The sequence below is a fragment of the Hemitrygon akajei genome, chromosome 2 (genome assembly GCF_048418815.1).
Source record: "Hemitrygon akajei chromosome 2, sHemAka1.3, whole genome shotgun sequence".
In the NCBI taxonomy this organism is placed as follows: Eukaryota; Metazoa; Chordata; class Chondrichthyes; order Myliobatiformes; family Dasyatidae; genus Hemitrygon; species Hemitrygon akajei.
Window position 1 is genome coordinate 100,227,663 of NC_133125.1, and position 13,808 is coordinate 100,241,470.

General features: G+C 39.5%; 1 protein-coding gene across 2 annotated transcripts in view; it reads right to left on the bottom strand.

Moving 5' to 3' along the window:
- Nucleotides 1–13,808, bottom strand: part of orc4 (origin recognition complex, subunit 4) — a 114,605-nt gene that overhangs the window by 21,084 nt on the left and 79,713 nt on the right. For both annotated transcript variants that reach the window (XM_073026162.1, XM_073026152.1), the window contains 2 exons: nucleotides 5,624–5,775; nucleotides 2,772–2,945 (listed from right to left, as the gene is read on the bottom strand). In XM_073026162.1, the coding sequence (XP_072882263.1) occupies nucleotides 2,772–2,945; nucleotides 5,624–5,775 (326 nt within the window). The remainder of the gene's footprint in view (nucleotides 1–2,771; nucleotides 2,946–5,623; nucleotides 5,776–13,808) is intronic.

The window sequence follows — 13,808 nt, forward strand, 5'->3', positions numbered from 1 at the left end:
CTCAAGTAAGACCGGTATTCGTTAATTTTGTAATAAGTAGTTGAGAGTGGAATCAAGTAGTCCTGCAAATCACTGCTTTGAATAAACAAAATGCACAAATAGATTTGAGTGAACAGCAAAGATAAATCATAAAAAAATCAACAGTACTTCTATTTTTTTCCTTAGGCATACAATTTCTTCCAAACACATTTTTTCATTACCTCAGCATTTTCCTTGAAGATCGCCTTACAAAGGCAGTTGTAAAACCTAATCTAATACCTCCTTTTGTTTAGTACTTAATATTGGCTGGTTATGCCTATGAAACAATTCACTTGGAAATCTGTTCTGTTATGTTAAATATGACACAGGAAAACAATTTGTCATTGTGACTCTTAACATATGGTATAAAGATATAAACCCATTAACAGTTAAAATTGAGAAACAAACATAGTATTTTCACTTCCAAAATTTAAATGCAACATTAAAATAAATCGTGAGAGAGTTGTACATAACATTTGTTAACTAATGAAATCTAATTTCTTGAACCAAAGACCAATACCACAGATGTAGAAGGTCACTTGGATAATCTTTATTCATCTGTCCAGAAATGAACATCATATTAGCATTGTGTTCTCAATGCTCAGTCAAAGAAAACTGACAAATTGGATCTGAAAGTGGCCCAGGAAAGGGTAATGATTGGCCTGTGTTTATGTGATAGGAAGATTGTTATTGAACCCATGTAGTTCCACAAGGCTCAGTAGTCATTTTTAACATTTTGCAATGTAAATTAATGGCTGTAATGGTGGTGGTTGGGGATGGGGGAGGTGCATTCTCTTAAGAGCAAAGTTTGCAAATTATTTAAAAAATGGGCTCTGTCATTGAAATTGCAAAGGAAAGTATTAAAACTTCAGGAAAATATAGATGACCTGGTCAATTAGGAGTTAAGAAATCGAATTTAATCCATGGAACTGCGAAATTATAGTGATTCTGTTTAACTGGGACACATTGGGACCAGATAGTTTTGGCCCAATTTAGCAGCTGCCCCAATTAGTCGAAGATTCATGGAAATGATTAAAAATGTATAAAAAAAAGACCATTTAATTGAGTTTCAAATTATGTATGTAAATAAAATACAGAACTAATCAGAACAACACCAATACTACTACAGTACTATTAAACTGCACATTCGTTTCTAATGTTTATGGACAGAGGAATTCATGCAGCATATGCTGCCGTGTCCTTTTGATTGACAGTAAATGAACAAAATCAACTCCACCATGGACGGTCTGAAGCCTGGCTGTGAAAGGAGGGTTGGCTACCCCATCCTGTAAAAACCCAGAGCTATAGAAACGCCTTTAGAAGCTCCTAGGAGAGGAAGAATCTTCAAAGATGGGCAACTTGAAAGACTGGCTTAGGGCAGTGGAATCTGGCAAGCTGCTGTTGGCAGCCAATGTCCCAACAGGGTTGGTGGTCTTGAGTAAGAAAGAACAAAATCAGCACAGACGCCCAGTGCGGATAGTGGACTGCCTTCACTCACAAAGTATTGTCATAACCCAACAATAAATCTCCTGGCATCCTGTGTAATCGCTAGGTCCAATTCAGCTTTGTCATCTTCATCACTTCCCTTGTCTTTATATTTTCCGCCTTGGTATTTTGAGACAATGCTTTTAACAACTGCATCTTCAACACAAACACCTGCAACTGCTTAAAAACTGTTCGCTCATGGCCACACAAGTGCGCACGATTGACACTAGTTAGAAACTGTTCAGCACAGTCTCCTGTCCCAATTAGATGGCAGGTGTCCCAAATAAGAGCTGCCATGATTAATTGATTGCCAAATTAACTGGAATCCACTGTATTTGTGAAGGTTGCAAAAAGTCAGGAAAATATAAAATAAGTGAGATTAGTTTGGGAAACAAAAGAAATTTGAAATTTATGTCCACAGATTCCCAAAGCATATGGAAATTTATTAGCCATTGATGAAACATGAGACAGGAAGGTTCTTCTCAAGAACGGTGTACAATACTACTTAGACTTGGTCCTATTAGCCATATAACAAGAGAGATGTGATAACAATGGAGAAGGTGTCCAGGAAATTTGTAAAAGTGCCAGGTTTGAAAAATTTTGTGTGGAAAACATGAAACACCAGAAACTCCTGGAGGTATATAAAATTACAAGGGGTCTGAATAAAATAAATAGGAAGGAATGATTACTTTTGTCAGTGGGATCAGTCAAAAATCAGGGAGAATAAGAATTGATAGAAAGATTAAAGAAAGATGAAAATCTTCATCAACATTTGGATACATTCTTGAAGAGCCAGACCTGAAGGGGCACAGATGAAGTGCTTTCTTTAGATCTGAAGAGGCAGTTAGGACAAATGGTCTCCTCCTTTATTACAAATTTTCTATGACTGTTTTCTTACTTTTCTCTCAGAAAATAAATTTTCCACTTGAAAGATTGCAAGAAAAGACTGGATTGCTTTATATGCAGATATGAATTAACATATATGTTGGAAACAACATTTATTTTATTTGTACTATTTTTACATAAGGTACCTAGGATGAACATTACAGTACAACAAAAGATAACAGCAACCAACCTTAGAACATCAAATTATTAATATTAATTATTTTATCTTCCAGAATTACAAGAATTCACATGGTTGAAGTTTTATATTCCTAGGTCCTGATGCATTGCTTAATGTTAATGTGGAATCCATACTAAGATTTTATAAAGCAATACTTATCCATTATAATTAGTTAGAGGAATTGATATTTTAAGAAAAAAAATACCTCAATATTTTGATTCCATTCTTGTGCGAATCTCCCATCAGGAAATTCTTTTGGTAAACTAAGTTGTTGCTGGAACACTTCCATATATTGCCTGAAGCTAAATGCATTGAGCAAATGAATTTGTCTGTGGGAAAATCTGGATTTCACCCTCTTCTCTAGCAGTTCCAAAACATCCTGAAGTAGAGAGAAATATATACGGTACATTGTCAAATACTGCAGGATTAAAATTACTGAGAATTAATCTATCGGCACTGTTGTGACATGGTTGTTAAAGTATCAGCAGTTTATAGGGTTCCCTTCTGACATTTGGATGCAATGACTATTTTGTTACAACTTCTATAATGTTTAAAAAAAAACTTTCAGAGACATTTTACCATCTATGCAGCTGTCCAATTTTTAATTTCTATCTGGCTCAATGTTTTGAAACAAAAATTGGGAATTCAACTTAAATTCTTATTGTAACTTACCTTAACTTATAAATAAAACCAATAAGTATGACAAACATTTTTTGATAAACTTTTATGAAATAATTGGGGGTTCTGAATCCAACATTTTCAATTCCTGCTGTTGGTTCTAAACTTCACCATTCTATTCCAACTTATGATTTCTCCTAATTTCCTTAAAATATGCCTTTGGCATGTTTTCTGACCAAAATGGGATCTTTGCCCATGGTAGTTTTTCGGAGATGATTTCTAACATCTGCAGATAATATCCATTCCTGCAGAGTTAATGTACAAGAATCACTGCCTTGATTCTGGTGATAATGGCTTTACTAAGGAAACGGTCATCAGTGCAAGGACTTCCTTAAGGATCTTCAAGGTGTTGTTGTGATTCATTATGTATAAGGCATAAGGCAATAAGGCATAAGTTTAGCGAAAATCCCATACTGCAGTTAATTTTCTGCAAAAAGATTTCACGTACACTGAAGGTCATTCTTAGTTTGTGAGAAGATTGCACACCCCCAAGTCTCTCTACATTAGGTACGCAAGATAATGCAGGTTTAAGAGGGAAATTATCTGGCAAGATGGTGTGGCTCTCCTCTTCCTGCTCTGATAACTGAAAACCCCCCTCATGAATCTTGAAACGGGCATGCAAATGAGGAATTGATGAATCAGAGAGAAGAGAATTCTTCGCATACAAAGGCAGAAATATGTGGAGAACAATTTGCCTCACTTTTCATGATACTGGGCTAGCATGCACGATTGTCAAGTTTGTGGGGTGATGTATGACGGCTTCTTAATATTAAATTGCAGACAGTACTGATGGCCACTGGATTAATAGCTTGGTACTTCGACAAAGGGATTAAAAAATGGGCCAAATCCAGTCTCTAACTCAGGTGGTAGTCAGATGATCACCAAGTACCTGGAGGTAGGGGCAATTTTAATAGCTGCTATTGCTAGTAAGCTTTCTTTCTTCAAATATTCTTTGGCACATCTTAAATGGGGATGATGTAAGAAAGAGTTCCCTAAACTTAAGTTGTCTCATCCATCTTTGACTGGAGTTCCAAGTCCATGGGAATTACCCTTCCAGTAAGTTGAAACCACAGACACTGCAACTCTTACAAAGTAGAATTCTTGTATTTTGTGCAACAAATAAAAGGAAGTGCTGTGATTATTATTTTTTTACAGGGAAAAAAAGCCTGCAGCAGCTGAATTCATCAAAGGTAAAGGCTTTAAAATTAGGAGTAAGTTTAATGAACAATTTAGCATCAACTCGCACTTTCAAGCTGAGCAAGAAACAATTGCTTATGTCATTGGCAAATGTACCCTTGTTTCAAGCTGACAAGGATATGAAAAGGAACAATCCCATTTAGACCATGTGTGAGTCCTGACCAGCACTCCCAAGCAAGACCAGGCCATTCAATAACCAGAGTCAGTCAAATATCATACCTCCAAGATAGTGCTTTCTCAGAAAATGAATAGGAAAAGCATGCTTTTACCTATGGGCTAAATATTAAATCTCTAGCTTTGAATAATATATTTTATCAAATGCAGAGCAAAATTCTCAGGATTTTAAATAATTTTAAGTTAAAAAAAATTGGTCAGCATGTATATGGTGGTCAAAAGGCTACTAATGCTATAAATCCAATGCCACATTCTGAATGCCACTGATCAATTCAATATGGTATCATGGTTGCAAATGTGCTGCTCGTTACCAATTCTTGGTTAAAGAGATGCAGTTTTTATTCCAGGTCAGAGCACTTGCTGAGGTTATGCTTTCTGTTCTTATCCCTAAATTTTAAAGCTAGTTCCAGGGCCAAATGTCCACAGAAAGTTGTTCTGAAAGCAAGATGTTGGATTTGATCACCATCATCATCAGGTGCCATGCTCAGTTGAGCTGCCCTGGCCCACACATTCCTGTTTCGGGTCAAGCGAATCAATTCATTGGTATTCATTTCCAGTTCTCTGGCTGCTGTCTCCATCATCATTTGTCTTTGCCTTTCTTTTGCTTTCTTCCCTTCAATCTCTCCCATAATTACCATTCATTGGATTTGATCTGCTAATATAATGCTGCTTTGAAGACATAGAAGATTGGAGGTGTTGCACAAAAACAAAACTGCTTGAGGAAGTCAGCAGATCAAGCAGCAACTATGGAGGCAAAGGGGTACTCTATGTTTCTGGTCTTGACTTTGCATCATAACTGCTAATTCTGCTTGGAATTTTGCATCCTATTACTTTGTTATTACTTTACCATAAGTACCCTGATAATTTCAATTTTAACAATCTCCAGCAGTACCAGATGGCAACAATAAAAAAAACTGGATAAAAACAAGGGAAGTATCTCTTTAATTTGTGTTTTTGAGAGCTGAATCTGCTTTTGAGAAATAAAAAGGGAATTTCTTGTACACTTACCAGTCGACAAGTTAGGCCTACTACAGCTACAGGTGTCTGGGCAGCCTGAGCAATATCGAAGAGGTTATAAAGCAATGTCTGATTCTTGTGATGAGCAAAGAGGTCAAATTCATCCAAAATAAAAAGCACTGGTCTACTGCTGCTGCGGTTTCCTACAGAAATACGAGTATCAAATATTAATTTTTAAAAACACTTGCAGTTTTCCACAACACTTTTTGTAGTAGTTGTATTTTCTAAGTTTTTTTCCTTCCTTTATCACTCTGAAAGCTTTATACTCTAGTTTTAAACACAAAAGATTCTGCTGATGCTGGAAATCCAGAGTAACACATAAAAAATGCTGGAGAAACTCAGCAGATCAGGCAGCCTCTATGAGGTTTATTTTCTTTTATGTTTTTTTCAAGCTACTACCTTCCATACATTAATTTTTCTAAATGATCTTTTACATTCTTCCTATAAACTTTCAAAATGATCTTCATATTTTGAGATTGGGGAACTGCTCTACAGCTAGACTCAAATCCAATTGTAGAGCAGGAAGTCAGATGGCATTTGACCACTACATCTAGATAAAGGGTCTCTACCCAAAAGGCTAATTGTTCAATTCCCTCTCTAGTTGCTGCCTGACCCGCTGAGTTTCACCAGCAATTTGTTTCTCATTCTGGATTCCAGCATCTGCAGTTTCTTGCAGATCTGACACTAGATTGTTCTTGACTTCGACTGTGCTCATACAAGTATTGGAGATAGTTGAGCCATGAAAAGGTCCCAGCAACACTGCCTGTTATCAGCCTTCGCTGACAATGATCATCTTCAATTATTGAAGCCATCCTGAAAAGACTCCAGTGTAAACACAACTGTGGTTTCCATAGAGATCACAATGAAACTTGTGCCAATCTTCAACTAACACTTCCTACCCAAAGATCCATTAGCGATTCATTTATGATGTACTTAGCAATGTGCACTTGTCTTTCCAAATAAAACTATAGTTTAAGACTTTTCTATTAAGATCTATTATATAAAATAAAATTTAATCAAATATAATGCTTAATATATATCATGTAATAGAAGATAATGCTGTGGTATTTTCAGCTTTACTTTTAAGGGCAAAATGAAATGCAAGTTATCTTCTACAAAGTTTGTATAAGGAAGATCTTTCAAATCATATTGAAGATAAAACTAATAATTCAACTTGGAAAAAATCCATCATGTTTACTGCTCTTATATCCAGAAGTTCAGTTTGTGGTAACATTTGTGATTCATTAACAACTACAAGTAAAATGTAAAGTAAATTAGCTTGATCTACCCAAAAATTTGAGTCTCTAGAGTTGAACTTGTCTGTTTTCTGTCACACTTGTATTTATGCTTGGTATATATAGTTTGCCCCATTTAAAAATATAAAATCTCATTTGGGAATTACTGAGCACAAGCTGATCTCTACAGTACATATGCAAAAGTTCTGTAGAACATGCTTGACTCTATACAAGTGATGCAAAAATTGACACAGGCCCTGAAAATCAATAAAGAAATACTGCAGATGACAGATAGTTGAAATAAAAACAGAGCACTACAAACCAAGTAGCATCTGTGGAACATTTAAGCCGACAATCATGGTCAAATGAATTGCCTGTTTCTGCACTGGAAAAATAATGAAACTCAAGCCCAAAAAACCTACAATTCCAAAAAAGGTAAAACAAAAAGCTTCACTCAATGCTGAATGACCATAGAAATAGGAGCAGAATTACTTGAGGCCATTTGGTTCACTGACTCTGCTCTGTCATTCAATCATGGTTGAATCCCATTCTCCTGCTTTCTCCTTTCAAACCCTTACTAATCAAGAACCTAGTAACTTTCACTTCAAATATACCTAATGACATGGGTTCCACAAGCATCTGTGGCAATGAATGCTACAGATTCACCACCCTTTAGTTAAAGAAATTTCTTCTCATCACTGTGGTTGATATTGAATGGTTGATATTGAGGCAAAGCAAGTTCTAAGCAGATGTACAGCTCCAGGGGGAAAAAAAATTAAAACCATCTTTTCATTAAAAATATAGTTTTTACTATACTTAAAAATATACTTGTTTCAGGGAAGCTATCTATAAAGAAAAAAAATCCTTTGTGAATATCTTTATATAATCACGATATAAAATGTTACTGGATGTGTAGCTGCAGTATGAATTTACCCAGTGCTATTTCCACAGAACTCACGAGTTCAAGTTCAACTTTATTGTCCTTTGACTGAACATATATATAACCAATGAAATGTTCCTCCAGACTACGGTACACCCGCACAACGTACATCACACATAGCACATAAACCAAAATATTATATTATAAATAAGTTAATAAAAAACAATTCAAAATGCAGCACAGGTAAACAGCTCGCCTGACCTAGTGACGAGACTCAGTGGTATCAGCCTGAGGGAAGATGATGTTACCCAGTCGGGCAGTCCTAGCCCTGATGCTTCTGTACCTCCTTCCCGATGATAGTGAGCCAAAGAGGTTGTGCGATGAGTGGGGTTGGGATCCTCAACAATGCTTTGGCCCCTTCCTCTGTAATGCTCCCAGTAAGTGTCATAATGGGGGTGGGGGAGGAGGACCCTGATGATCTTTTCGGCAGTTTTTACTGTCCTCTGTAGAGTCTTGCGGTCTGATGCCTTGCAGCTTCCATACCACACAATGATGCAGTCAGAGAGAATGCTCTCAATAGTGCTCCTGTAGAAAATTGATGGAATGAGGGAAGGGAGCTATGAGGAGCGGCAATCTCCTTAGAAAGTGTAGACGTTGTTGTGCCTTCTTGAAAAGTGAGAAGGGATTGTGTGTACAGGTTAGATCACCCGTTACGTGCACACTAAGGAACTTTGTGCTCTTCACTCTCCATAGCAGAGCCATTAATGTGTAATGGAGAGTGGTTGATCTGTGTCTTCTCCATTTGTTAAGCCTCTCTGCTTCCTCCCTGTATTTCAACTCATTATTGTTGCTGATGAGGTCAATCACTGTAGTACCATCAGCGAACTTGGTGATGCGGTTTGAGCTGAAGCTGGCAGTGCAGTTGTGAGTCAGCAGCATGAACAGCAGAGGACTGAACACACAAGCCCGGCAGGCACCACTGCTCAGTGTGGTGGGGCTTGAGATGTTGCTGCCAACTCGGGTAGACCGACCGGATTCTTTCCCTGAAGAAGTCCAAGATCCAGTTATAGAGTGGAGTGTTGAGTCCCAATGAGGACAGTTTACCCATCAGTCTCTGAGCGACGATTGTGCTAAATGCTGAGCTGAAGTGGATGAGCTGATCTTGGTGTATGAGGTATTGTTTTCTAGGTGGAACAGGACAGAGTGAAGGACTGAGGCTATGATGTCATGAGTGCACCGGTTTGAATGGTCAGCAAACTGGAAATGACCCAATGTAGCTGAAAGGTAAGATTTTATATGACCCATTACTAGCCGCTCAAAACACTTCATGATTTTTGATGTCAGTGCCACAGGGTGGTAACCATTTGGCCCAGTTACCGTTGCTCTCTTGAGTACTGAAATGATGGTGGCTGCCTTGAAGCCTGCAGGGACAGTGGACTGTTTCAGAGAGGTATTAAAGATGTCTGTTAAGACCTGTTAGCTGGGCCACACAGTCCCTTAGCACCTGACTCAGTATGTTGTCCAGCCCTTCTGCTTTGCATTGGTTTACTCTAGCTAGGGTACTCCTCACATCGGCTGCAGCCAGACAGGGTGCCTGCTGTTCAGGAAGAAAGGGTGTACTCCACGATGTCACATCATTCAATTGATTAAATTATGCTTAGAAAACATTCAACCTATCAGAAAAGAAGGCATTGCTGTTGCTGATGTACAGTGTGGACTTATAATCAGTTATGGTTCGTACATCTTGCCTGTGCCACATGTCCCTGGTGTCACAAAGGTGTCTGTAGATTTTCTGTGTGTATGTACATTTTGCCTTCCTGGTGGCACGGGAAAGCGCAGCTAATGCTGACCTTAGACGTGAAAGCAGTGTCATGATCCCTAAGCAGAGCTTGAACCTCCACAGTCAGCCATGGCTTCTAGTTTGTCCTGTGCTTAATCACAGTAAGATCCTCAATTAATTTTCCTATGTAGCCAGTCACCGATCCCACATATTTATTAATTTTGATGTGATGATTGTAGGTAATTGCCTTCCTAAATAGTAGTCCTGTAGCTCTGAGGTGGCACCTTCTGGCCGGGTCCTGATCTCCCTGTGAACTGGTTTGACTCATCTAACCAATGGTCTGTATACAGGGATGAGCAAAAGGGATGTGTTGTCTGAGTATCCGTGATGAGGGTTGAGGGTAGCCTTGTCGGCTCCATGAACGTTAGTATAAACCAAGTCTAACATATTCTCTCCACTGGTTGCAATGTTGACATGCTGGTAGAACTTTGGCAGCTTTGGCTTGAAGATGGCATGATTGAAGTCACCAGCAAACATGAAGACACCATCAGGGTAAGAGACTTTGAGGTAGAACTCCTGCAGTGTTTTCCAGCACTAGCACAGGGGTGGGGGGAATGTAAACAGCAATAATCACAAAGGCAATGACTCCCTGGTCTACAGTTCACCATTAAAATCTCTATCTGCAGTGAGCAGTGGGCTGTTACTACCGAGGCATTGACACACCAGTTCTTACTGATATAGATACACAGACCTCCTCCATGGGTTTTGCCAGAGGTCACAGCATCTCTGTCTGCCTGAAGAAAGATTAGGCCTTCTGGCTGGATGGCCGCGGCTGGAATCGTGTATTGAAGCCACATTTCTGTCAGGGCAAGCGTGCAATAGTCCCTCGTCTCCCACTGGTTCAGACACAAATGGATACTAACAACTAGAATTGACAGGAGCATGGGCCTGCAAAGGTCTGCTTTAAGTTTCACTTTAATACCGACACACTTACCATACTTTTGTGTTCAAGCACACTGCTTCTGACAGCCACTTCCTCAAATACCTGTAGTTGACCACAGTGCCTAGCAAGAGCCTGTTCCCTGTGTTAGTCTGTAACTGTGCAACACCACCATTATTCCCCTTGCTGGTGAAGTAGACTTGTAGATTTTAGTGTTTTTCGGTCATAGAAAAGATGAACAAGACATGAAATTTCACTATTGGCTGGAGCCACCATGTGTGCTGCCATCTTGGAATTGATCCAATTGATTGACACAAGTAGTGGTTTTGTATTACATGTTACAATGAGATAAATCAGAGATGCCAGCATGGGATCTACTGGCACAAGAGACAAAAATAGGGAAAAGTGAAAAGCAATCTGCACAAGATAAACGATAACAGAATAACTTTCATCAGATTATTTTAGTTTACATGAATATTTTGTGAATTTTACAGACAAAAATGTCTTTATTTTATGAGAGTGGCAAATGTTTACTCCATCCTCAGCTCTCAATGCTTATTTTCAAATAAAATGTGCATCCACTTGATATATTTTGGGTTTCTATTTACTGTTACATTTTTGGATTCACTCCAGATACAAGTTAGGCTTTATAAATTGACATATGACTACAGTAAATACATCAGAAATCAGAGCAGCTCCGCTTTGCTAAGTCTGATAAAAACATTGCAGCTAACTTTTATAAGTGCCAAAATATTTATTTTTTCATTCAGCATAGGGGCCACTTTACCCCATACTGTTTTTAAGATGTTGTACAGTCCAAATTCAGAGAGGCTATGATTCATAACTTTGTTTTTGTAACTTATTAACATTAAACATTTGGGACTTTGAGTAAAGCTCTGATAAAAATTGAAATACTTGTAGTATCTGACTGTTCAAAGTTTAACTTAGCACAGCTGAACTAACCAAGAAAAATACGAATCCTAATTTAGATTTCCAGGTGGAAGAAACACCTGAACAATTGAACTCTGAAAGATTACAATGACTCTTTAACTTACTATTCATAGGTTTGCCTATAAGATTGCAAAAACTAAAATGAAGCAATGTAATTTATATTCAAATAGCTGAGTGCATTGGCTTTGTCCTAGAGATCTCAGCTAGACTCAGCTAGAGCAGCAGTGAGGCGGTAACAGGGTCACCACAACTGGCATCCATGTCTTCACGCAGGGAAGGAGAGCAAAACAGCTGGGCTTCTGCTCTCAAATGACCCTGTGGAGACATTTCAAGGGGTTTGTGCTCCTGTTCAGCCAGATGTTTCAGTCATATTGTCACTGCATCTTATTGTGCAAACTTAAACATCAAAACCAGTCGCCTGAACGATTCAAAGAGTTGCACTACAGCTACGAGTCCCTGAGCCCCTCTTTGTTAATCACTTATCTGTATTAAATCTGTATCCTTCTACGCTTTGACTATTTTAAAGTGTCTAAATGCTGTAATTGTATCTCAATCCATCACCTCCCTGGGCAGTGAGTTCAAGTATCAACAACTCTGTTTAAAAAAAAACAGCACTGTGATCCTCCTTAAAATTCCGTTCTGCCTCTTAAGCCTTTTGTCACAACCACAGAATCAGGTGGCAGCAATCTCTGCTCTCACAGCCGCAGTCCACGGACCAGCGTCAGCTTGACAGCCATTAGCATTCTTCAAAACGTGATTCAGCAGCCTTCGGCCATGTCAGTCCCATTCCCAGCATCTCACATATCCTCCCTTTCTGTGCCACAACAAACTCGGCCATTAATGCACCAACTTCTGCATCATTACTGGAACTGAGTATTCCTCCATTGGGTGGATACTCTGGTAACCCTGATGGCTGTAGGAATTTTGTTACCCAGTGTGAGATGACTTTCTAAGCCCAACCTTGTCAGTTTGGTGATGATGCATGTAAGCTGGCGTACACAGTAAATCTCCTGGATGGACCTCCACTCAGCCTGTTCAGTGCACTATGTGAGCAAGGTTTCCCCACGGCCAGTCTTCTTGACATTTTGTTGTCGAGTTAAGAATCGTTTCTAACCTGCCAGTATGAGGTCAAGAGGTTGCCCACCAACTCTTGGACCAATGCTAAGATAGAAGGGCAGTGAGACTCTATAGAGTAAAATTCTACATACTTGCAATGGAGACGGGATGGAACGAGAGATCTTTCATCACTGCCTTTCAGCATGGACTGAATGCAGAGATCTGGCATGAGATCACTATCTGGGGCGGGCAGGACAGTCTAGACAACTTGATTAATCTGGCCATTTGAGTTGACAACCAGGCAACGGACTGGCACAGGGAAAGAATGTCTCGAGTTTCCTACTCTTTGGATCACTGCCCGTCATCATCCAGTATTCAGCCTTTGGAGGAGCCAGTGCAAGTGGGGCAGATGCACCTATCTCAGGAAGATCAAGGTCGGCGCTGAAGAGGGTCCTGTCTCTTTTGTGGTGATCCAGGACATTTCCGGATGTCATGTCTCAAGTGTCCAGTAAAAGAGGATACCCATCAGCAGGGAGGGGAGTTCTTATGGGTTTGTTCTCACTGCAATCAGCTTCCCCAAATTATGTGATGCACCCAGCTTCCTTCTCGTGGAAGACTCAGACCCATGAACTTCAGCATTTATCGACTCCAGAGCAGCTGGGAATCTCATGTCAATATTTTCTCTCAATCTCTGACTCAAAAATGGGGAGCTCTGACTCAGCGACTGAGAGAAAATATTGACATCAAGGCACAGGATGGTCAACCTCTGGGCACCCGCAAGATCCACCTTTCCACTGAACACCTCCAACGTGCTTGGTCAACCATAGGGAACAACTCTGCTTCTACTTGGTTGATTCGCCTGAACTACTGCTGGTGTTTGGTCTTCCCTGGTTATCCTGACATAACCCACAAATTGATTGATTGCTTAAAGCACGCCAAGGGTGGGAACTGGCATATCTGTCTACCTGTCTGGGTTCAGTTCAAGGTCCAGTCCATGAATCACCTCCTGTGTCAACTACTGGTGTGGGTGTGTCTGGCATTCAGGCTGGATATGCAGATTTTCTTGAAGTTTTCAGTAAAAAGGCCTCCACACCGGGCATATGACTGCACCATTGACTTCTTATCCAATACTAGTCATCCCCGCTCCCCCACAGTCTGTCCTGCCAATGAACCAAACTTGCAGTATTTTGCAATACCAATATCCAATAGGGTCTTGCCATCACAAGAAAAATGCTTAAAACAAACCATTTCATGACTTGTTGAACACAGAGAGGCTGTGACAACCAAACACACCACTATCTTAACCATTATCTATTCTCTCCCTATAGAGAAAA